The following is a 24023-nucleotide window of genomic DNA, read 5'->3' as shown; positions in this document are numbered from 1 at the left end:
TCCAATGCCCGACAACCCTTTCCATTAAGAATTTTTTCCTAATGTCCAATCTGAACCTCCCCTGGCGCAACTTCAGGCTGTTTCCTCTTGTCCTGTCGCTTGCTACTTGGGAGGAGAGACCAACACCCTCCATGCTACAACCTTCTTTCAGGTAGTTTTAGAGGGCGAGAAGGTCTCCCCTCAGCTCCTGTTCTCCAGCTGAACCCCCCAGGTCCCTCAGCCACTCCCATCACACTTGTGCTTCAGCCCCTCACCATCTCCGTTCCCTCCTCTGAACTCACCCCAGCACCTCAAGCTCTTTTTTGTCCTGGGTGGCCCAAAACTGACCCAAGGACTCAAGCTGGAGATCATAGAATCATAGAATAGCTTGCACTGGGAGGGACGTTCAAAGGTCATCTAGTCCAACCCCCAACGTCTGCAGGGACACAACAGGGCTGTGTTTGCTTAGATAATGCTCTGGAAGCCCTGAGATGGGTGTGGGCAGCTTTCTGCTGCCAGACATGCCAACACTGGGGCACGAGCCCCGAAATGTGTGCCGAGGGGGTACCGACATGCCTGTGTTTGGTGGCCTGCAGTGGACGGCGCCTGGACGGAGTGGAGCAAGTGGTCGGCGTGCAGCACGGAGTGCACGCACTGGCGCAGCCGCGAGTGCGCCGCCCCGGCGCCCCGCAACGGGGGCAAGGACTGCAGCGGGGTGCTGCTCGACTCCAAAAACTGCACCGACGGGCTCTGCCTGCAGAGTGAGTACAGGGGCAGGCGGGCAGGGACCGGTGGCGGAGGCAACGCTGGGAGCTGTGGTGCTCTGGCCCTTGGCCACGCTGCCGTTGGCTGTGCCACCAGGTCGGGCAGCAGCGCTGCTGGCACCTCATTTCGAAATTCTGTCTTTAAGAAGGTTTTTATAACCAGACTCAACCTTTCCAAAGCTAATTCTCAGCAGAAATAAAGGCTTGGGGAATCTTTTGGTGGGATCTACGTGTCCCTTCTGAAGTGGCGCTGTGTTTGGGGTTTCTGCTGAAATAAAGCTGGTTGTGGTTAGTGGGGTAAGCCAGGGGGGTGTCTCAGCCCCGCCATGCAAGTATCTGGCCTGGATCGTTGCTTGGTAGGAGCCCTGGAGCACCAGCTACAAAAAACCCAATAGTAATAATAAAAATAATGGTGTGGGTATGCTGTGGATGGGCTGAGCAGCCGATGCTGCCACCTGCTGCTGTGTGACACTGCTGTCCCCTTCAATGCTGCTGCAGCCAGAAATGCCCAAAATTCCGGTTAGCTGGGGACATGTGCCCCAGGGGCTGTCTGCACATGGGGACATTCTTGTCACCATGCATCTCCCTGGCTTTTTGCATGCTCAGGGGAACAATGCTGCTCTCCTGTCCCTCCCCATGATGCCCTGGCTTCCCCCCTCCCCAGCTTTTGTTTCATCTCATCTTCATCCCACCATCACCACCTTCACCTTTTGTTTTTCTAACTTCTTCTTTCCTAACAGATAAAAGAGTTCTAAGCGAACCCAAAAGCCACCGTAAGTTCTCATTTCATGGCCATTTTGTTTCTTTGCAAGGCGTTTGTTTTGGTTTCGTTCTGTCGCATCCATGGCAGGGCTCCCCGGCAGCTGGGTTAGGACAGGGTGGGAAGAGGGAGCAGATAAAGCCCACCCCAAAACTCGTGTGTATATTAAATCACCTGCTCTGCTTCCAGCTATAAATACAACCTGCTTTGGTGCTCCTGTCCCCCTTTTGCTCCCGGCAGTTCTTGGGTGCATCGTGATGCAGCTGGTGTCGCCCCATCACACCTGCTCCAGGCATCATCACCCACCCCACAAGGACTCTCTTCCTTGAATTTTGGGTCCCAGGGGACATCATGGTTCCTGTTTCTGGCATCCGGAGCAGGGGGACTTGGGGACAAGGTGACACCTCCCCGAAATGACATAGACCTAATGTAGTTGAGATCACCAGGCCTAGGACAGGGCTTTACTCCAACGCGAAACCATAGAAACCAAGAGATCGCTCTTCATCCCTCTCCTCTCTGGGCAGGTGTACCCAAAATACACAAAGTGTTTAAAGATCAAGAGCCAGGGAAGGGAAGATGGGGAAGCTGAGGGGTGTCTGTGTAGGTAAAGCGACAACCCTCCTGGATGGGCACATATATATGAGATGCATGAACAGGCATTATGTTTACTCCTCAGGGTTGTCTCTGTTAGGATGTGAGGGTTGATAACTTCATGGATCTGAGCTATAGAAACCTAATGTTTCTTGGCTTCCTGGTGCTCACATAAAGTTAACAGGAGCCATGCCGAGGTGTCCTCCAAAGGTTTGAGGGTTCACCTCCATCTCATTCTCCGGCATTGCTCTGCTTTCTGGACCACTCTTAGAAAACACCCTCCATCCTCCTGCCCCAGCCTTTCCAGCAGGCCCAGTACGCATCTTCCCCTTCGTGCCTGTGTCCTGAGGTAGTGGTGGTGTTGTGGAGCACTGGTAGGTCTTGATGTGCATATCTAATGCTCCTTTTTTTGCCTCCATTTCTTTAATTCCTCCCAGTGCTGGAGGCCACAGGTGACGTGGCCCTATACGCCGGGCTGGTGGTGGCCATTTTTGTGTTCATTGTGATCCTCATGGCTGTGGGGGTGGTGGTGTACCGGAGGAGACGCCGCGATTTCGACACAGACATCACGGACTCCTCAGCCGCTCTGACCGGAGGCTTCCACCCCGTCAACTTCAAGACCTCCCGGCATGGTAAGAGCCATAGCCCATGGAGCTTCTGCTCACCAACTTGAGTCCAGGCAGAAAGGAAGTCAAGTTGCAAATCACAGTAGGAGACGGGTCCCTGGTAGATCCCCAGCCCAAATTTTTGGGGGGAATATGCTGATTTTTGGAGGCTGTGAGCTCCATGGAGATGGTCAGGTGCTGATGGTGGGAGTCAGGGCAAAGTGGGAATTTGCTGTAGGATGCTGCTTCTCGCTGAGTCGTGGTGCTGAGCAGTTCCCTTCCAAGTGCCTGGTGGAAGGTGGACAGATGTAGCCCAACACTGTACCCGCTGTCCCTCCTGCGTGCCTTGTACCTCCTCCATCCCTTGCTGGGCAAGGAGGCCTTCTCGCGGGTGTATCTTCCAGTTTCTTCTGCCATCTTCATCCCACCCGTGTTTCTTCCTCCCGCAGACAACCCACAGCTGCTGCACCCCTCGATGCAGCCGGACCTGACAGCCAGCGCTGGGGTGTACCGCGGCCCCATGTACGCCCTGCAGGACTCCTCCGACAAGATCCCCATGACCAACTCCCCCCTTCTCGACCCTCTCCCCAACCTCAAGATCAAGGTGTACAACTCCTCCACCACCTCTTCCTCGCCGGGGCTCCATGATGGAACAGACCTTCTCAGCGGGGTCCCCACCACTGGCACCTACCCGGGGGACAACACCAGGGACGGCCACTTTGCGAACGTGCGGAGCAAAGGCCTGGGCTCCCAGCACCTCCTCAGCTTGCCCCGGGAGCACAGCTACAGTGCCAGCGGCACGTTTGGCTACCTGGGCGGGCGGCTCACCATCCCAGGCACTGGTAAGCCCTGGGCTGGGGAGGAGGGTGTGTTGGGCTGCTGAATGATCGAGGACTTGCTCTTGTCCTAGCAGACTTGCTTGCCACGAGCAGCCTTTTGCTAGCCCAAAGGTGACTCGGGGGAGGAGGGCAGCAAGCTGTTGCTAAGCCAGTCTTCTCAGGCTGGAGGTCACAATCCCCTGGGACTTTCCTGGCTTGCCCTGCCGTCATTTCAGGGCCAGTGTCTTGCAAAACTATCCAACCCGCAGTTTGCAGTGGTGTGGCTCCTCTCTGCAAGCGGTGCAGCTGAGGAACATCTGGAGATGTTTCTCCTGGGGTTCTCCAGAGCTGTCCTAGCTCACTGCTCGCTTGTCAAGGTGGAGGGGTGGTTTCTCCATGGTGGCTTCTTCCTCCTGTCGTGACTAACACCCATGTGTGCCATGCCAGGGGTGAGCCTGCTGGTGCCTCACGGGGCCATCCCCCAGGGGAAGTTCTACGAGATGTACCTGGTCCTCAACAAGGCAGAGAGTGCCCTGTAAGTCACACCTCACCACCTGCACTTCTGCTCTTTGTTGGCCACTGTGAGGCTTTCTTTCTGACCGGTGTCCCCTCTCCCATCCCAGCCTGCCTTCCGAAGGCACTCAGACAGTGCTGAGCCCGACGGTGAGCTGTGGACCCACCGGCTTGCTCCTGTGCCGCCCTGTCGTCCTGACCATTCCCCACTGTGCAGATGTCGCCTCCTCGGATTGGATTTACCAACTGAAAACACAGTCCCACCAGGGAAACTGGGAGGTAAAGTGGAAACCCAGCTCCTGCAGCCAGTGGGGACCATAAGCATTGTGGGACACAACCCCTAGCGAGTGGTGCGGCTGAGGAACACCTGGAGATGTCCTGGGGTGCTCTGGGCTGCCATCCCCATGGATGATGAGCTGACCACCAAACTTTGTTCCGTGTAGGAAGTGGTGACCTTGGATGAGGAGACCCTCAACACTCCCTGCTACTGCCAGCTGGAAGCCAAGTCCTGCCACGTTTTGCTAGACCAGCTTGGCACCTACGTCTTTGTAGGAGAGTCCTACTCCAGGTCAGCCATCAAGAGGCTCCAACTGGCCATCTTTGCCCCTACCGTTTGCACCTCTTTGGAGTACAGCCTCAAGGTCTACTGCTTGGAGGACACGCCAGATGCTCTGAAGGTAACATCACCTTGTGAGGCCAGCGTGGGCTGCTCCTGCTTCCCAAAGCTGTTGGAGCTGGTGGTGAGAGGCTGCCTGGTCCCTCTCAGGATGGCCTTGCCCCAGGGAGCAGATAGCTTGATGCAACAGCCTGCAAAGTGACTATGGTGAAATAATCAGCATGTTTACTGCTTTCCCTGCCCTTCCTCACCCTCTCTGAAGGAAACAATGAGGCTGTTGCTCAGCTCCTGTGCTGGGTCTCCTTTCTGCAGACATTAAATGGGAGGTTTTGCTGCTGGTGGGTGGGTTTTCTCTCTCCTATGTGGAAAAAAAAAAAAACACCACAAAACACTTGCTGCTGTGATTTGCCTCAATTTTCTGTAGATCCTGTTATTCTTGCAGGTGTGTCTGCCCTCCTTGTGAGGGTTTGTGGCATTGACAGCATCAAGTGCAGCATGAGGGGCTGGAGTTTGGATGCTTTGGCTGCCTGGACCACCTCTGTGGTGTCTGTTTCATAGAATCATCAAACAGTTTGGGTTGGAAGGGACCTTCAAAGCTCATCCAGTCCAGGGGCATCTTCACCAGCTCAGGTTGCTCAGAGCCCCGTCCAGCCTGGCCTGGGATGTCTCCAGGGATGGTTCATCCACCACCACCTCTCTGGCCAACCTGGGCCAGGCTCTCACCACCCTCAGGGCAACAATTTCTTCCTCAAGTCCAGCCTGAATCTCCCTCCTTTAGTTTAAAACCATCACCCCTTGTCCAGTTGTAACAGGCCTTGCTGAAGTCTGTCCCCATCTTTCTTATTGGCCCCTTTTAAGTACTGAAAGGTGGCAACAAGGTCTCCCTGGAGTCTTCTCTTCTCCAGGCTGAACCAACCCTGTTGAATTCCCCGTGACTTGTGTCAGGATGGCCGTGGTGCCTCTAGGTGGAGATGTAGGCAGCGCTCTGGTTCCTGGATTGCATTTTTCTCCTAGAAGCTGTGGCTGTAAAAACAGGATGGTGTTAAAAGCAGATTGGGCGGCACCGTTCAAGAGTGCCGCTAGAGTGCGTGACCTTTGCGTTGGACCGCTGCATTGCCTGAGGACTACAAAGCCACATAGAGGATGCTCACGTGTTATAAAATTCAGATTGCAGCTTGGGCTGTTGTGTGAGATGAGTTGGCAGGTTCTTGGCGCTGCTGGCAGGGTGGCAGAGGCTGCTCCCCTAGGGAGGACCCCCTCTGGGCTTGGTGCTGCTGCCAGAACGTGCTTGGCTTTGGGTCTGGAGAGGGGAGAGGAGCAGCCCCTGCTCACCCCCAGGGTCTGACGCTGCCGGTCCCGCTGCCCACAGGAGGTGCTGGAGCTGGAGCGGACGCTGGGCGGGTACCTGCTGGAGGAGCCCAAGCCCCTGCCCTTCAAGGACAGCTACCACAACCTGCGCCTCTCCATCCACGACATCCCCCACGCTCTCTGGAGGAGCAAGCTGCTGGCCAAGTACCAGGTGAGGGGCGGAGGTCCCATACCAGGGATACCACCATAGCCAAGCACCACAGCATGGGGAGCGCCCTGGTCTTCAGAGTTGTCTCCCAAAGGGATGGGGGAGGAAGGGGGACCGGTTTTCACATGGTCTTTCCTGGTGGGATGCTGTCTGTGGGATCCCTCTGTCCCATCTCATCCCCATGGGGTGGCTGGAGGAGGTGGGGTCTCCCAAGGGAGCTTCTGGAGCCTTTGCTAAGCCCATGCTTTGGTGTTCCATAGGAAATCCCTTTCTATCATATCTGGAGCGGCAGCCAGCGAGCCCTGCACTGCACCTTCACGCTGGAGAGGTACAGCCAGGCTTCCACTGAGCTCACCTGCAAGATCTGCGTCCGGCAGGTGGAAGGGGAAGGGCAGATCTTCCAGCTCCATGTCACGCTGGGAGAGGTGAGCGCTTGGGAGGTGGAGGGGACAGCAAGGGGACAGCTCAGGAGCCATTCTGTGCTGCAACATCTTGCCCTGTTCTTCCCCTTGTAGCATGCCAGCTCCTTCGACACTCTCCGCTCCCACCATAGTGGCACCACCACCACCACCCAGCTGGGACCCTACGCCTTCAAAATCCCCCTCTCCATCCGGCAGAAGATCTGCAACAGCCTGGATGCCCCCAACTCCAGAGGAAATGACTGGAGGCTTCTCGCCCAGAAGCTCTCCATGGACCGGTGGGTCTCCCCGTGCTTTGCTTTCCCCTCCTGTACCCCAGGCAGGGGGGGCTTCGCTTTACTCCCTCGTTGCTGCAGGGCATCCAGCTGGATTATGTCCAGCCATATAGGTCCATATATCTGTATCAATATGGATATAGCTATGCACAGTTATACCTGTCTATAGCGATGCATCCATCTGTGACTCAGTCTTGGGTCTCTTGTCACTTTGAACTGGCCTTTATTTGTCTGGGTCTGTGCTTGTGCTGGGCTCATTTCTGAGGACTGAAGGAAGGGAGGGTAATTTCAGCAAAACAAAGCTTGCATTGCTTATCATAGAATCATTGTGGTTGGAAGAGGCCCTCAAGATCATCAAGTCCAACCATTAACCCAACACTGGCACTAAACCTTGAACCTAAGAACCTCTTCTGTGTGTCTTTTAAACCCCTCCAGGGATGGTGACTCCAGCACTGCCCTGGGCAGCCTGTTCCAATGCCCCACAGCTCTTTATGGGAAGAAATGGTTCCAAATACCCCATCCGAACCTCCCCTAGTGCAACTTGAGGCCATTTCCTCTCATCCTATCTCTCGCTGCTTTTGCGCGAATGCCAGCTCTATATAAAACTTGAAGGCAATGTCTCAAAGGCTTCGGCATTTGCGTCACGGCGTCTCCATCAGGGTTCACATTGCAAACGCGTTTGCCGCTCCAGCATCCTCCCTCCCTCCCATCCCTGAAGGGACCGCACCAACCCGGCCCTCCTCTCCACTTCCCCTCCACAGGTATCTGAACTACTTTGCCACCAAAGCCAGCCCCACCGGGGTGCTCCTGGACTTATGGGAAGCCCAGCACCAAGACGACGGCGACCTCAACACCTTGGCCAGTGCCTTAGAAGAGATGGGCAAGAGCGAGATGCTGGTGGTCATGGCCACGGAGGGGGATTGCTGATGGCGCTCGCCGGCGGGCCAGGACGACTTTTCCAAGCAATTCAAGTGTTACACAGCATTCCTCTTCCTCCTCTTCTTCCTCCTGGCCGTCCCCAGGGCGGCAGCTGGTGGTGTTCGCGGCATGGGGAGGATTTAGGGCTTCTTGAGTCGGGACAGGGGTTTTCCTTCTCCTCCTTGGTTTGGGTTCCTCTCCGGTTCTCCTCTTCCTTTAATAGCATTTCTGCATTGAAGAGATGAGTACAATCTAGGTGAGCGGCTTCTGTCCAGAGCTTCAGAGAGCTTAATAAGGCAAATCAGAAAGGAAAAAAGAAAAACAGAAAAAAAGGAAAAAAAAAAAGTTTCTTAGGAAACGCAAATAATTTATTATCCAGATCTTTGGATGAGTCCTTTTTAAAAAAAAGAAAAAAGAAAAAAAAGACAGATTTCTAAACCTTTTTTTTTTGTGCGTGCAAGAGCAAGAGTGTTGCTGTGGTCAGGGTGGCAGAGAGAGAGATTTAAATGGACGCCCTTTCATAGGGAAAAGCGTGCGATCCGAGTCAAGCAAAACGTGTTTACATGTCCTAGAGTCCGCGGGGTGAAGTGCCTCTGTGCCCCTCTGGCCCAGGGCCAGCTGAGACCCTCCCCAGGACCTTGTCCTTCACACACCCCTCTCCTTGGCGGCAGCGCCCGGCGGAGCAAGGGGTCCCCTCCACCCACAAGGAGGGATGAAGGATGCTGCGGTCAGGGCTCGACGTGGGGAGTACGCCCAGGTCTGGGGTTTTTTAATTGAATTCTTCCCTGGCATCGTTTGGGGGAGTTTTTTAGGATGGCTATGCCTTCATTTACATAACTTCAGTACAAACCAAAGATTTCAGAGGGAGGCGATGAGCGGTTTGTGGAGGGTCGGGGGGGGAGCAGAGGGCTGGCAGGCTGGGATGCTGCCCCTTGCAGACCACGTCGGTCTTGGATCCGTGTGTTTGTGCCCAGCTTTTGATGTGGTATTTCAATGGGAATTCAGACCTCGGTATCTCCAAGCTGCAAGCCAGGCTGAGCATTTTCACGCGAGGGACAGCATTGCAAGTGGTGATCAGGTTTCCATCCTCTCATTGCAGCTCCTTTTTTTGACCTGTAATAAGAGTTCTTTATAATGATGGACAAGTTGTAGGATGAACGGAAGGTCATCAAGGGGTAGGTAGGAACAAGGTTCCTCACAAAGATATGGTGTCTCAATGAAGGGTAAAATTTAGATTGCCTGCAGATAGAAATAGTGCTATATCTTAGAAATTTGTCTGTTTAAAAAGATAAAATAGGAATGGGATGGTGAGCTCAGGATTAGATTAGATGACATTGCAAAGCCTGTGGGTTCTCCATCTGTGAAAGTATTTAAGAGCAGGGTCTGAGAGCGAATCCTGCTTTGGGCTGCAGCACGAAGCCCTGGACCAGTGTCCCGGGTGCCGGCAGCATCCTCCCGCATCCCACAGCATCCTGGGGACCGGAGCGAACTCAGGGAGCGCTGCCCTGAGCGACAGCATCGCCTTTGCAGGACGGCTCGGGGGCAGCTTTCAGTATTGCTTGGCCACGGGTTTGGTTCTTCTTGACGGTGGTGGAGAGTGCAGAGCCATTCCCTGTTGTGTTTTGGGGTCTCCGGCACACATTTCTTGCTGGGTTTTCAAGGCTGTGGGAGAAAAGGGACCTTTTTTCATGTGTGTTAGGTGGGAGGACTTCTGGGTTAACTGCTGTGTCACGTAGGAAGAGTTTTATCTATCCCTTAGGCTGCGTTTGAGCATCCGATTTCTGAGGCCCTGTCTCTGAGCTGGGGGGGCGGAGCAGGGAATAGGCAAATTTGGGAAAAAATGAAGAACTGATGTATCAAAGCGGCCGCTGGCGTTTTATAGGGCTCTGTTCTCGGTGCCGCGGTGCCGACCGTGGGACGAGATGCTCTTCTTTCGGGCCGCGTCTGAATCTCTCTCGCTGTCTCTCTCGCTGTGTCTGGTTCGCGGGTCACTGTGCCGGCGTGCGTGCCTGTCTGTCCTTCCATCCGTCCCACCTGCGGGCACTTCTGCCTCCGTCCCCATCCATCCTTCATATTCCCCTTCCTTTTGCCACCTGGATCTGCCGAGGTGTGTGTTTGGGGGGGGTTCTCCCTATTTTTCAGGCCATGTCCGTCTCTTAGTCCGCAATCTGTTTCCATATTTATATGCCCAGGGGATGGGCCTGGTGGCATCCTCTAAAACCCCATCTGTCTATTCTGTAAAGGACTGTAAATAAAGTTTAGCATTCCTATTGTAACAAATTAATTTTTATGCAATAAATTATATTTCCTAGTCTAATAAAAAACAATTTAAAAAAGAACCAATGTGCTCTCTCCTCTCGTGTTCGTCACTCAGCAGTTCCTGCTGGGTTTAGCATCGGCAGGGGTGCGGGATCCCCGCGAGCATCCCTCCAGCCTGGTTTGGGGAGGATGCTGCTGTCAGTCGCTGATGGAGGTGAGCTCTGGAGATTGATTTATGGTTTGTTCTGGGCTCGCCTGGGTGATTACATGAGATGCAAAACCCTCCCAGCTGTGCTTTCCAGCTCCAGGTAGGATGCTGAGCCTCAGAATTGATAACTTTTCTTTGCATATGAATTCCTTTAACCTCAGTCTCTCAAGTCGCTTTCACTGGGCAGCTTTGCACTAACCCATCTTTGCCAGGGCCCAGATTTTGTGAATACCTTTGACCAACTGGTGCCTGATTTCGTCTGATGTTCTCCTGTTGAAACACCCAGCTTGCTAATTCCCCTTAAACTAAAGCTGGCCCAAACCTTTTCCGCAGCTGATACACTGAATTCAGTCCCTGTGACAGGTCCAAAAGTGACTCCTGGGCCATCGCTAAGTGTTGACAGGTTTATTCTGCCAGAGACAGGATGCCCAGGAGCACCAGAGCAGCCCACATCAGGGTCTCTTTGACTTTTTGGGTCAGTCCTGCTGGATTTTACAATTCACTTACCACTCCGTGCAGCAGTCAGCGGTACCCGGCGGTGAGGGAGCTGCTCTGTAAATCCTGGCTAACATATTTCAGTCTCTTAACCATTATTTACATGCTCTTTGCTGCATTACCACTCCTCGCTTTCAAACCAGTGCCGGCCGGGGATTTGGGGTCGGGATGGAGGGGAAGCAGCCTGAACCCCACTTTGCACACAGGAGTGTCCCTAAAAGTCCCTCCCGAGCCCATGCAGGGGTCTGTGCTGCTTTGAGTCTCTCAAGCGTGGGTAATATTGACTGGAGGGGCTGTCGCATCTTCGGTGAAGCATGTTTACCCCGCTCGGCTGTCACGGTCACTTGTGCTGATGTGACGCGAGGCTCTTCTCCAGCAGTGGGTTTTTTGACATGATACGTGGCAGCAGGTCACAAATACCAAGCGAATCCCTTGGAGCTGGTGAGTTACTGACTCGGATAGGCTGTGCCATCCCCTCAGGTGCTTTCCCAGCCTGGCATGTCAATGCACATGAAAATCCCAAGGAGAAACCCATGTGCTCCTCGGGAGCCTTTCCATTTCAGCACGTTGCTGGTGGGGCGGTTGAATGCTTCTGCTTCTTTGCTCGCAAAAGAGGACTTGGGCTGTTTTGACATCTGGGTGGCCAAGGCCATCTGATCCGCTTTCCTCGGAGAGGCTGGAGATGGGTGGTGGCCAGCTGTGCATTAACTGCTGCTCTGGGAGGTGACATATCTGTGTCTGTCCCACAGGCAGCTGTATGTGCAAAATGGAGACTATTTTACTCTGATGGAGAAAAGCTGGATACATGTGCAACAGAGGAAAAAAGAGATGGAGTGTGGTTATAATTACCTTAGACACTGGAGATGGGGAAGGCTCAAGGCAAACAGCTGGCGAGAGGAAACATACGATGTAAAACTCCTCTAATTGCCAACGCAGGTGCAAACAAATTGGCAAGGTGTTCAGAAAAGCTGGGGCCTCACCAGTCTCATTTTCCCCTGTGCCAAGGAGCCAAAAAGTGGCAGAAAGGGGAAAAAAGTGGCCATGGGGAAGATGAAGGCCAATGATTTATTTTTTCCTTCCTGGTCCTGCGGTGCCCTAAAGGTGAGTGTTAAATTGTGGTTTGGATGAAATTGTGACATTTACAGTGAAATTCATCCTACTGTAGGAAGCAAAGTGAGTAAAGGAGGAGCTTCTGTCCCAGCTCTGGGGAGGGGTCCCTCATCCGCTAGAACAGGGGTAGGAGTAGTTGTATTCATATAATCCTAAAATTACATCCGGCCCTTTGAAGGCAACCGCGAGGCTGCTGTGGCCCGCGGGGACACCCAGAAGATGGTCCCCATTCCCAGCCCTCCCATCCTCAGGAGGGGACAATGCCGCCACGCTTTGATGACTCCTATTAAATATATATATACATATATATATCTATGTATATATACTTTTAAAAGGGGGGTGGTGGGGAATAAAGGAGGGGGCAAAAAGGAACTAGAAGGCAGGGGCGGGCGCGGAGGCGGCACCGCACCGCGCAGCACCGCCCGAGGGGTGGAGACCGGGGCGGGACCGGGACCTGGGCGTGGTCTGGGCGGGGCCACCCCGGCGGGGAAGGAGCCGGCCGCCCTGTAAGTGGTTTTGTTTCGGGGGTTTGGGGTTCGGGGCTGGAGGGAGGGAGTGGAGGATGGATGGGGAAAGGCTGCAGGGAGGGATGCGGCGCTTCCCCCTCTTTACAATTGTACGATTGGTTTTTTTTGGCAAAATCTGTCATTTCCGGCATTTCGCGCTCGGCTCTTCCTCCGGGGCCGCTCGAGCCGGTCGGTGCTGGAGTTGCTGAGGAGCCGTTTTTGCAAAGCCCGGTTTTGTTGATACGTAACGCTCGCTTGGCAGAGCCGGCTGGCGTCGCGGTGGTTTACAAGTCGTTGTCCAAAGCCCAATGATGTCACGCGAGTCAATGGGTCGTTTTGCAAAGCCTCAATGATAGTTTACAAGCCTGGTTGGTGTTGCATTAGTTTACAAGTCATTTTAGAAAGCCTGCTGGCATTGTGCTAGTTTACAGGCTCTGCAAAGCCTGATGGTGTCGTTAGTTTACAAGCTGGTTAATTATTTTATATGTACTTCTGCAAGGCCAAGGGGTTCGGTTAATGACTAACTATGGGTGCAAGCTTGGGTCCCATGTCTTTCAAGGGACCCATAACCAGCTGCTTCAGCTCATCCAGCGTTTGCTGGAAGACCGTGGGGCAAAGGAGGAGGAACCCGCACACGGCATCTTGCAAACAACAGTTTGCAACACTCGTGATCGTATCTTTGTGGCCGGTTGTCCGGTTGTTTCTTGCAGCGTGCTGGCGCCATGCTCCGCCCAGCCAGCAGCTCTCCGGACGAGGAGCCCCTCATCACGGAGCCCTTGGGGAACAGGTACAACCATCCAAAGCCAAACGACCACTTACACGGGGCCTACCTTATATTTTTCCTCCTCGGCATCGGGTCCCTGCTGCCCTGGAATTTTTTCATCACGGCAAAGCACTACTGGATGTACAAGCTGCAAAACTGCTCGAGGCCGGCCGGACAGGGAGCGTCTGACCTGCAGGTGAGCGGGCTCGTTTCAAGGCAGGAAAAGGTGGCTGCTTTCCATCCTTATTTGCTCTTTTTCCCCTCCCTTTCCCCTGAAGGTGAGTGAAGGTCTTGTGGGGTTTTGCCTGCTGCAAACCAGGGGTGAACGTTCATTTGGGAAGCACAAATAGCTGCAAGAAAGATGTTCAAAACTAAAAGGCGTAGCACTTTTACCTGTATTTCAAGTGTGAAGGTTTAATTTGGCTTAATCACTATAAGCAAGGCTGCCTTTCACTGGGCAATTTCCACAGTGCGAAGTGAAAATCTCTTAGTGGGTGGCTTGCTGTTATTCTTTGTCCTTCATGTTCAGTGAACCCCAGAGCACCGTGATGCTCCGTGTTTTCCCAGCCAGACCTGCCTACAGCTCCCTGCGGGCTGGGAGAGGAATTGCCCTGAACTTCTGACTCCGTGATGAGGCGTCAAACGTGTTTTAGGTGTTTTCTCCCTCGCACCTCTATTTGCGGGGCTTTGCAGGAGCCCCAGCCCTGGAGCGCGTGGCTTGCGATCAACTCGTTTTCCCCCTCTGGATGCTTTATTGCTTTTCCTTCAAAATCTGGCAAGCGTGACCGGCGTGTCTCCTTACAGCGATGAACATCTGGCTTTTGGCATATGGGACGCAGAGCATGTCACGGGGCGATTGATGAGCCGGCCTTGGGGTGGCAGGCTTGACGGCTTCTCGTTTGCTCCCCAAAAACATTGCTCCTCCTGCTGCGGCAGGATTCTTTCCCCGTGCCCCCTGACGAAGCGATGCCGCTGGTTGGAAAGCTGGTTGGCATGATGATGCTGTGTCCTGTCCTCCTCCTGTTGCCGAGCCTGTTCAGGTGGTTTGGCCACATTTCATTTTATATAAACACAGAGCCAGGTGTGACGCCCATGTTTTCCCTGCGTTTGGTCACACCAGTGTGGCATCCACAGCTGCCTGAGTTGTGTTGTGGTTAATCTGCCCGCGTTTTTGCTGGGAGGGAAGCAGAGTGTCACCAGCGGTGCTGGTTGTAAATGGAAATACCGAGTGGACTAAACTGATGGAAGCCAAGCCCCCGTGGTGCCCAGAGACCACAAACTGACTCAGGGTGCTCAAGGAGGGGATGGAGGGTGCTCTGCCACCATATGGCCCGATGCCCTCCCACGTACCCTGCATCCCCTCATGGCTTCTAGGTCGGGCTTATTCAAGGCAATTCTTGAAATTCCAGCCCGGTCCAGTCACTGAGTTGGGTTAGAGAAGAACAAAAACTACTTTGCAAAAACCATCTTGTCAACTCCAGCCAGCGCTTCTGACTAATTTACCACCACGATATTTTGTTCTTGTTTGTTTTTTTGATGTTTTGGGGTTTTTTTTTAAGGTACTGAGTACCCAGTGTGCATCACGGCAGTGTGTTTGGAGACACTGGAGTTAATGTAGGGTCAAACATCTCCATTATGTGCCTCGGCTCCATGGCACAGGGTGACACCTTCCCCTGCGGGAGGCAGAGGTGGGAGGAAGGTGGCTTTGGGCCTGGAGGAAGATGTCAGGGTTGCTTTGGGGATTATCATTAGCATTGGACAAGGTGTGACAGTCCTTTACGTTTCCCCTCTAAACCCATGTCAGTGATGGGGAGCTTGCAAGCCAGCGATGCCCAGCGGGGATGAGCTGTCTGCTCAGGGGGGCTCAGCAGGCAGGTAGAGGATCTCAGTATACCTTGCATAACCAAAAATTTTCTCTGAAAGCATCTCTGTGATGGGTGAGAAGGGAGAAGAGTTACTGTCTGAACTGGATTAACACCTGGGGAGTATGTAGCTTGATATTTTTCATGGTTCCAGACAGAGATTAAATTAAAAAGCATTCTAATGTTCGCTGAGATGAATGAACGTTTCCCAAGGGTGCTGGACTTCTCCAAGTGTGGACACACGTCTGCTTGGTAGAGTGTCTTAAAGTCTATTTCTCCCCTAATAGAAAAACAAACTTAACTTACAAGTATATTAAACATCCCTGGGTTGGTTTGGGGGTTTGTTTTAAGTAGGTTGATAAATAAGTCTTCGTTTTAGGAGCCAGCTTTGCATTTTGCTTTGTCTTTTCTCCTATAATTCATCACGTGGCCATAGAGCCTTGGACCTCCTGCCTCACCAAGCAGATGCTAAACGCGGGCATTTACGTTTCTGTCTATATGGACCCTCTAGAAGCGATTATTCGACTTCCCATTGCTTACAGTAAAGCTGATAGGAAAGGATAAACAAACGTGCTTGTAGACTGATTAAAAGACTACGATGCAAAGCTTCAAAAAGAATAAACGCACAGAGAAAACGTGCCAAGCGCCTTCTTGGATGGAACACAACCCGTCTCTGTGGCTCGGTAACTGCGGGACAGGAAAGCCCAGCACCATGGGGGTTGAGATGTGGGTCATCCTCGTGGAGCATCATCCTCGTGGAGCATCATCCTCCCTGCTGTCTGACGTTCCCGCAGAAAGAAAACAGGGAATTAAGCAACTCAGCGGGAGGAGATGGAGCAGACGCGCTCTAACAGCATAATACACGGAATGGATTGAAGGTGTAACTGTTGAGCCGCAATCTTGGCAGAGAAATCTCTCTCTGCTGTGGTTATTGCTTTCTGCGCGCCCAGCCTGACCTCTGGGCGAGGATTGACTGGTGCTGCAGCCGGCTTGCTCCGATGATAAATGAGTCCCTGGAGTGAAAGTGTGTTGAGGCTCAATATAGTTTCTCGATGAGTTTCGTGCGTGCAGAGCGGGAGACCGGGAGGGAGGATGGTGTCCCTGTGTCCCCACTCCGGCTGCTTTTGCTCGAGCACGTTCTCAGACATGATGTCCCCACCACTCTGGAGAGGGATGTCCAGATTTGTGAGCCATCGCTGGCTTGCCAGGCAGTGAGCTAATAATAATAATAATGCTTTTGTGTCTTGATGCATTAAAAAAGCAGCTCTCATGGAGCTCAAGCAGGATAAAAAGTTCAGTGGGGTTGTCCAGGATGCTGGAGCCAGCAGGAGAAATTCAGACCTTCTTACTTTGGGGGCTGGCCTGTGAGGCCAGTGTGGCACTAGGGCAGGTATTTCCTTCACCATTTTTGCTTCTGAATTTGTTACATCCCTCATTTCCTGAAATATCCCAGGGCTGCTGCAGGATGAAGAGCCCCAGGCCCATTGCCGCCTGTTGTCCTGAGCAGCTTTGCAACACGTGCTACAACAGAACGAGGTGCACACCTACGTTATAACTCCCCATATATGCTGTATCATGCCACATTTAGGGCCTGAAATTCGTGTAGTATTCCTCCTCTACCTGTTTTTGTTTGTTTTCTGGCAGGACTATTTTGAGAGTTACGTCTCCATTGCCTCGACTGTACCCTCATTGCTGTGCCTGGTCGGAAACTTCTTGCTTGTCAACAGGTAAGTGCTGCTCCATTCCAAAGCCCTTGAGCCACGGGTCTGCTTGGCTTTGCCCACATCGTCCTTGCCTTTCTCTGGCTCTTGTCTCCTAAAAATGCCATTGCTGTTCACCAGGGGAACAGACAAGAGCCAGGCTTATCCAGGTAGAAGTAACGCCTTCCTCTGGTCCTACAGCCGTTGAGCTGGCTTAAGAAAAGGACCATCCATGCCTTGTTGCAAGCTTGACTTAAGTCTAAAATATCCACAGCCTTTCGTTTGGACCCTTTCTTATCCCAGATCAAACTGCTGCGTGTTTGCGGGCGAAGAGAAATGCGTTTGTGAGCTTAATCTCTAGATCTCAGCGGCTGGTCTGGCTCCCTCATGCCCTTGTCTGGTCTCCTGGATGGGTATTAAGCAACCTCCGAGCTCAGACTACAAATTATCTTGTAGTGACGCGCCTGGGATTGCTTTTGCCCGCTTTCCCAGGCCGGCTGTGTCGCTGCTGCTGTGCGCTGCTCCGGCCATGGGGGCGGCTCCTGGTTTCTGCGAGAAAGGGCCATTAAAGGTATTTAGAGACTGATGGCAAAAGTGGAAATCGCAGAGGTGCCATCTAAAGGCTTCTGAGAAAAATCCCGAGTTGTTATTCCTCATCTCCCCCCACCTTTCTTTATGTTCTTTGACCCTTCTGGCAGCAGAGGAGTCCTCTGCATCACGCCTCCGTGTTGCAGTTTTAAAGACAGGAGCCTCTCCTCCCTCTTGTCCCCAGGGTGCCCGCCAGCGTCCGCATCCTGTCCTCCCTCTTTGTCATGCTGGCCGTCTTCCTGGTGATCACGGTGCTGGTGAAGGTGGACACGTCGGCCTGGACCACCGCTTTCTTTGCCCTCACCATGGCCTGCGTGGCCGTGGTCAGCAGCGCCTCGACCGTCTTCACCAGCAGCATCTTTGGCCTGAGCAGCCTCTTCCCCATGAAGAACCTGCAGGCGCTGAACTCGGGTGGGTGTCCCCAGCCCAGCGGGATCGTGGTCTTGGCTTCTCGGTGGTTGGGGTGGTTGGTTTTCTCTCCCTCTTGCAGCTGGTGTTTTGTCACATGGGATTTATTTTAGAAACTTAACTTTGTCTTAAAGAGGAAGGGAAGTTGGAGGAGAAACATGCTTGGTCACATGAGCTGGCGCTCTGGTTTCTGTAAATACCCATGAACCAAAATGCTGAGGGCTCACAGAGGTGATATCAGTGGTCCTTCACCTGCGGAGCAGCTCCTGCCAGCCTGGTGGCTTCACCTTGTTACTGATGCATGGAGAGCTCACCTCCCTGAGCTCCTCTGTTTGCAGCTGGAGAAACCTTGAACTTCACGTTGTCTCCTCCTTTCTCTGCAGCATTTCCATGAGTGATGAAGGGCACGGTGGGAGCCATGAGTGATGAGCTCCCTGGGGGATTGAGGATGTTACAAATGTGCTGTGGAACAGCTGACAAACCAAGACGGGAAGGGGAAAAAAAGGCAAGACAGAGGAATTTTCCCCGGAGCTGAGATAGGAGTGTTTTAATGAGTTCAGCCTGGTGGGGGCAATTGCTGCATCCCCGAGATGCCACCCCTGTTGTTGGTGGCCTGGGTTCCCATCTGGGGGGTGCAGAAGAGAGGCAGTTATATGTGTGCGGGTGGAAAGCCCAGGTTTAGGCTTTGGGCAGGGTTTAGAGCTACTCTGCACATGCAAGCCCAGTGGGTCGGGTCCCATCCCAACCCTTGTGCAGCGCTGTGGTGGAGGGGGATGCAGGATGGGACCTGGGCTGTGGGGCTACAACAAATGGCTGTGTTGTAGCCAGGTGTGCAAATGGAGATGAGGTGGCCTGTGCAAGCGATAGGCTGAGAGGAAATGGCCTCGCGTTGTGCCAGGGGAGGTTTGGATTGGATATTAGGAAGAATTTATTTATGGAAAGGGTTGTCACCATCCCTGGAGGGGTTTGAAAGACGTAGAGATGAGGTTTAGTGCCAGTGTGGTGTTAACGGTTGGACTCAATGCTCTTGAGGGTCTCTTCCAACCAAAATGATTCTGTGATTCTACGATTCTATGTGTGCAGCTGCACCCTGAGCCAGGTTTGGGGACTGGTGTGTGGGGCAGGGGGCGAGCTGTGTCCCCAGGGCAAGTTTGTGCATGCCAGGACAGAAGATGCTGCTGTTTCTGGGTTCCTCCCCTGCATTGAAATCCTCCTCACTGGAGATGTGGTGGGTCACCACGTCCATGTCCCGGCTCTCTGCTTCTCCACGCAGGTCAGGCCATGGGTGGCACAATCAGTGCCATCGCCTCCATGATAGACCTGGCAGTGGCAGCCGATGTTACGGACAGCGCCCTGGCTTACTTCCTCACCGCCGACATCTTCATCGTCATCTGCATCATGGTGTACCTGCTCCTCCCCAGGCTGGAGTACTCCAGGTGTGCACCGCGGGCATCCTGTGGGCTGGGAGGGTTTGCTGCTGTCCGTGCCCAGCGAGGTTGCTGGGGGGACCCAGAGGTGCTTGTTGTGCTGGTCCCTTCCCTGTCACCCCCCCGCGCCCCCCATGCTTCGGCACCGTGCCGTCAGCCGCGCTTCCCCATTCGACCGAAACCACAGACTGAAACTGGGCGCCCACAAGTTTCTGGCAGAGCCGCCCCAGGGGAAGAGCAGGTGCTGACACCGGGGCTTCCAAAATGCATGAGGTCAGTGGAGAGTCGTAATCTGGAAGCAGCCAGGCACGTGGGTCTCCACCGGGCATCTGTATCTGCAACATCATGCATGGATGTGTGTGACCCATTGGTCTTGGTGGTGCTTGCAGCCCCCAAAACCACGTGCCCCCCCCAGATGTCTGCATGCATGAGGTCTCTGTGACCCACTGACGGTGCAAAATGGACCCCTGCCATGGAGAAGAGAGGAATGGTGGGTCTCAGCTCTTTGTATGAGGTGGGAGATGGAGGTGTGATGGGCCTACTGGGTCCAGTGGACGTCCCTGCATTGCCAGCTTCTCTCCTTCTCTCTTTCCAAATCCGTTTGTGTTTTCCCCACCAACACTGGGTTAATAACCTCGGTCTTTCTCTTTTTGCAGGTATTACATGAGCAGCCTGAAGGAGAGCCCGGCTCAGACCACCCTGCAGCCCGGCAGCTCCACAGTGGACGAGGCAGAGCCAGGAAGCACTGCAAACACCTCCTTCCTCACAGAAAACACCCGCATCCCCCCGCTCCGCCCCATCCTGCAGAAGACTGCGCTCCTCGGCTTCTGCCTCTTCTACATCTTCTTCATCTCCATCATCGTCTTCCCTTCTCTCTCCTCCAACATAGAGTCGGTCAGCAAGTCCTCAGGAAGCCCGTGGAGCACCAAGTACTTTGTTCCACTCACCAGCTTCCTCCTTTACAACTTTGCGGACTGGTGCGGGAGGCAGATCACCGCCTGGATCCAGGTGCCTGGCCCCAGGAGCAAGCTGCTGCCCATCCTCGTCCTCCTCAGGACCATCTTCCTCCCTCTCTTCATCCTCAGCAACTACCAGCCCCGGGCTCACATCCAGATGGTGGTCTTCAACCGAGATGTCTACCCGGTGGTCTTCACGGCGCTGCTGGGGCTGAGCAACGGCTACCTGGGGACACTGGTCATCATGTACGGTCCCAAAATTGTGCCGAAAGAGCTGTCCGAGGCGGCAGGGGTGGTGATGACATTCTACGTTGTGCTGGGGCTGGCAGTGGGGTCTGCCTGTTCCGTGCTCGTTGTCCACCTCATGTAGAGGAGCAGCCAGGGAAGATGCGCTCAGTTTGTGGTGCTGCTATTGGGTATTTAGGGTTTCTTTCCCGTGGTTTTGGGGCAGCCTGCCTGACTTGGTGGGCGGGGAGGTTGCATCCAAGTGGAAAGTCCTCCTTGTGGGAGGGGGCGTGCGTGCACATACGCAGCACATCGCAAGAAGAGCCAGAGGCCAGGAATGCATTGCAAAGAGCAAGTTTATTTCAGTTCCATCTCTCCCGGGGAGTCTCCAAAGTTGCACCTGAGCTCCCAGCAGAGGTGACACCGGCGGGGACGCAGGTGCTGCTCAGTTCAGCCCTGCTGGAATATCACCTGTATTCCAAGGCTTCAGGCAGGCGCAGCCTCCCGCTCTTTCTCACAACAAAGCAGGAATCTCAGCCATAGTGATAAGGTGCCTGGAGTTTCTCACAGGCCTGTGTTATCTAACACAGAGGTTCTGCTCGTCAAGCACAAAAGGTGCGTAAACCAATTAGTGTGATTATGCGTTTTTTCTACAGACAGGTGCAAGCCACTTGAACGTATTTACACTTAACCAACCTCCTCGCCAAACCTTCCGCTGTATCCCCATACAGGGTGTTCCCTGTTCCTGGGAGGTCCCACGGGACCTTCATCACTCCCCAGGTCAACTGGAGCAAAGGGACCAAAAAAGCCTCACTCTCCCCAGTTTGCTCAAGGAAGCATCGGGGGCACAGGGACATCTGTCCCTCCCCCCAGTGCCAGGGGACAGGGGTGACGTGTGGTGCCACCACGCTGCTTTTCAACTGAAAGTGGTGCTTTTGAGCTCACTTTGGGGTTTTCTGCCTCGTTGTTAGGAGTTCAGCCCTGTGGTGTTTCAGCAGCCTCAGGAGGATCGAGTTTCATCAAGATTCATCAAGTTGTGATGGTGTAGTTGAGCTATAAGGGATTTAAGCCCCAGAGCAGCTTTAAGCAAGCTTGCTTTAACTTTTCCAGATTGAATGAGGGATCATCCAGCCCCCAGAATGGTGCTGAGACCATTTCTCTTGCTGTGACCACGGTGTGGCAGCTGTGGACACGGAGCTACATGCCTGCAGCTGAATTTCAAGGAAAATAAAACACTAAGTGGTCCTAACCAAAGGTTTTTAAGGTATAGAAAGGTCTATAAAATCCAGGGAGATCTATCAGGGAGGCTCTGGTATGATGTTAATGGCACAAAGCTGATTAATTGAAGTAGACAGGCGGCATATGGTCTCCAGATGCTTTCAGAGTGGCGGGCTACTGTGACACCCAAAACGATGGGCCACCCAAAAGACACCAGCCTTTCAAGTCACTTAAACTTCACATACCAATGCAGCCTGGACAAAATACAATTATTGCATTTATTTACTGAAATTGGGTGGATTTCTGGTCTAGGAGAGGTGAACTGGTAAGCGAGGATTTAACGAGAGATCGTGGCGTCACAGCTGGTGCCCCAGGGATGCTCTCAAGGCAAATAGTTCTGTTAAGACTGGGTCGTTATTGGATGCTCTCTCAGCATCTTCTGCTTGAGCCAGGGCCGCCCTGGCTTTGCTGGGAGAACAGCAGGACTGACAGTGTTTGTTGCCATGGGGTGACATGTAGGCTTGGTGGCGTCGGTTTGTTATAGAAATCCTTTCCAGTGTTTAGTTTGGGCTCGTTGGCAAAGACACACGTGGTTTTGCTTTACGGCCGGTTTCTGTTTAAACGTAAGATCCAGACACGAGCGGAGAGCTCGCAGGGCGTGCGATGCAGAGGAGCAGCTTTGTGGCAGGTGACTCGTCACACGTGCGCTCTTCATCCTGTCTCTTTAGCTGGGTTGATGCTTGACCAGGGGCTGCTTTGGCCAACAAGACCCAGGGAAGGTCCATCTCAGCTTGAAGGGCAGCCCAGGGGCTGAGGGTAGGGGTTAGTGCTCCCATCACCTCCGCGTTGCTTTAGGGTAATGTTGGTCCTGGCTGAAAAACCCAAACCCACCTCATTTTGGCAATGCATTTTCCCCGGGTCCCAGGTATGATGAGATTCTGCTTGTGTTTCGCACCTCTACTGATTGTCTCCATCATGATACAGACCAAATATCTCTTGGGATAGAATTAATTATCCAGTACAGCTGCTAATAAAGTTAATTCTTTATACTGTGCAACTGCTGGTGTCCAGAGTCGTTCCTCTTGGAGACTCACTGAAACGTGCTCCTTTGGTTTGTGTTTTTCCTCTGGTCGTCCATCCCTCCCAACTCAGACTGTGAACTTGGAGAAATCACGACAAGGGCCGGTGAAGGAGTTCCCGGAAAGCTGCCTTGAGAACCTGATGGTTCTGATTTAATCTCTCCAAATGCCCCGCAGGTAGGTGTGGGGAGTGTGCTTGCTGGGTCTGCTGGGGAAGCAGGCGAGAAGGGAATTCGTCCTTTGTCTTTCATGGTGTTCAGTTAAGGGAAGTTAGAGGAATCAGGGGAAAAACCAATACGGGTTCAAAGTGGGCGAGAATCAGGTCTGAGTATTAAAAAGGAACTGCTGGTGTGAGCATTGTGGTGTGAGGATGGATGCAGGACAGGCAGCCCGAGCTGTGAGCGTGTGGGTGAGCCCCCTGCAAAAGGGGACGGGTAATTTATACGGTGTTGCATATAACAGCAGGGAAGTAGTTACTGGTGTATCCAGCCTGGCCGAAGTCACATCTGATGCTCTGTGTAAGGCCGTGGTGAAGAGCTCACGCTAATAAAATGCAGAATGACAAGGGAAGCAGCGGCTGCACAGCAGAGGGCAGGATGCTGTCTGCCCCGCGGAGCTGGATTTCAGAGGTGTTTGTTGAAATGCACCCACACGGTTGGTTTCCTGGTGGTTTTAAATAGTGTATTTTCGGTAAGGAACGCCGCAGCCACCCCAGCTGCCAGTTCGGGAATGATGTGCCCTCCCTGCTTTACACCAGCATCGAGCAGGAACAGCCGGCAGAAATACTGCGGGGGTCAAAACCTGCTGCGTGTTATCTAGCCATGAAATTGCACTTCTCCAGATCTCAAAGGGCTCTACAGGAGGGAGTTGCACCCTGGGTCTTCGTTTGGGACCCGGGGCACCCGAGGTCTGGAGGAAGACCCGGGGTACGGGCAGGGCTGGGAGCTCAGCTGGGCCTGTGGATCTGCCTTGCTTGTCCAAAACAGCATTGTCAGATTTTATCTCTTTAATTAACACTGTCCCCTCTGCTGTTTAAGCCACACTAGCAGGGTTATAAATGTTTCCACCATCTTTCAGCCGAGGAAAGTGAGCTGTGGGCTGCTGGTGGGGGAAGGACCGTGTGCTCTCTGCAGGGCTTGGCCGCCTCTCGCCCGTGGGCAGAAGACGAGCGATGCAGGCGCCTGCAACATTCATGAGGGCGAGCCCACGATGTGAGACTAAATCAAAGATGGGCACGAATACTTGCTCGGTTTGCTCAGCGCTGGCAGAACGACCCGGAGGACGGGGAGCCCCTGCGGTCCCCAGCGCTGCAGGGACGCTGCTCCTGCCCCGCGCTGGCTTCTCCAGCAGCCTTTGGTGTTAAATCCAACTGGCCGAGGGGAAAACAAGCTGCGAACTGGCAAAGCAAGAGCAGCAAGTTCCTGGAGTGGGAGGACGCTGGATGA

At 53.5% G+C, this 24023-nt stretch overlaps 2 protein-coding genes across 4 annotated transcripts in view; both read left to right on the top strand.

Moving 5' to 3' along the window:
* The window catches only part of UNC5B (unc-5 netrin receptor B), a 57208-nt gene extending 47112 nt beyond the window's left edge, over positions 1-10096 (top strand). For 2 of the 3 annotated variants that reach the window (XM_082053558.1, XM_082053559.1), the window contains exons 7-17: positions 576-740; positions 1484-1516; positions 2532-2726; positions 3149-3541; positions 3965-4052; positions 4141-4309; positions 4474-4707; positions 6016-6165; positions 6423-6587; positions 6678-6859; positions 7618-10096. In XM_082053558.1, coding sequence (XP_081909684.1) covers positions 576-740; positions 1484-1516; positions 2532-2726; positions 3149-3541; positions 3965-4052; positions 4141-4309; positions 4474-4707; positions 6016-6165; positions 6423-6587; positions 6678-6859; positions 7618-7783 — 1940 coding nt within the window. In that variant the 3' untranslated portion in view covers positions 7784-10096. The remainder of the gene's footprint in view (positions 1-575; positions 741-1483; positions 1517-2531; positions 2727-3148; positions 3542-3964; positions 4053-4140; positions 4310-4473; positions 4708-6015; positions 6166-6422; positions 6588-6677; positions 6860-7617) is intronic. The other variant, XM_082053560.1, reaches the window with a different exon arrangement.
* Positions 10097-12310: 2214 nt separating this feature from the next.
* On the top strand, positions 12311-22550 carry SLC29A3 (solute carrier family 29 member 3). The gene is made up of 6 exons (XM_082053859.1): positions 12311-12352; positions 13063-13311; positions 16622-16704; positions 17450-17676; positions 18947-19109; positions 19757-22550. The coding sequence occupies exons 2-6, from the start codon at positions 13075-13077 to the stop codon at positions 20424-20426; spliced, it is 1380 nt and encodes a 459-aa protein (XP_081909985.1). The 5' UTR covers positions 12311-12352; positions 13063-13074; the 3' UTR covers positions 20427-22550.
* The last annotated feature ends 1473 nt before the right edge of the window (positions 22551-24023 follow it).

Source organism: Streptopelia decaocto (genome assembly GCF_964273445.1).
Source record: "Streptopelia decaocto genome assembly, chromosome: 5".
NCBI lineage: Eukaryota > Metazoa > Chordata > Aves > Columbiformes > Columbidae > Streptopelia > Streptopelia decaocto.
Note: the sequence above shows the minus strand (reverse complement) of the source record. Positions and strands in the feature narration are given on the sequence as shown.

Coding starts and splice junctions, on each gene's coding strand:
- SLC29A3 (XM_082053859.1), top strand. CDS start 13,075: ATGCTCCGCCCAGCCAGCAGCTCTCCGGACGAGGAGCCCCTCATCACG. Junction 17,677..18,946: donor CCTGCAGGCGCTGAACTCGG/GTGGGTGTCCCC, acceptor TTCTCCACGCAG/GTCAGGCCATGGGTGGCACA. Junction 19,110..19,756: donor CCCAGGCTGGAGTACTCCAG/GTGTGCACCGCG, acceptor CTCTTTTTGCAG/GTATTACATGAGCAGCCTGA.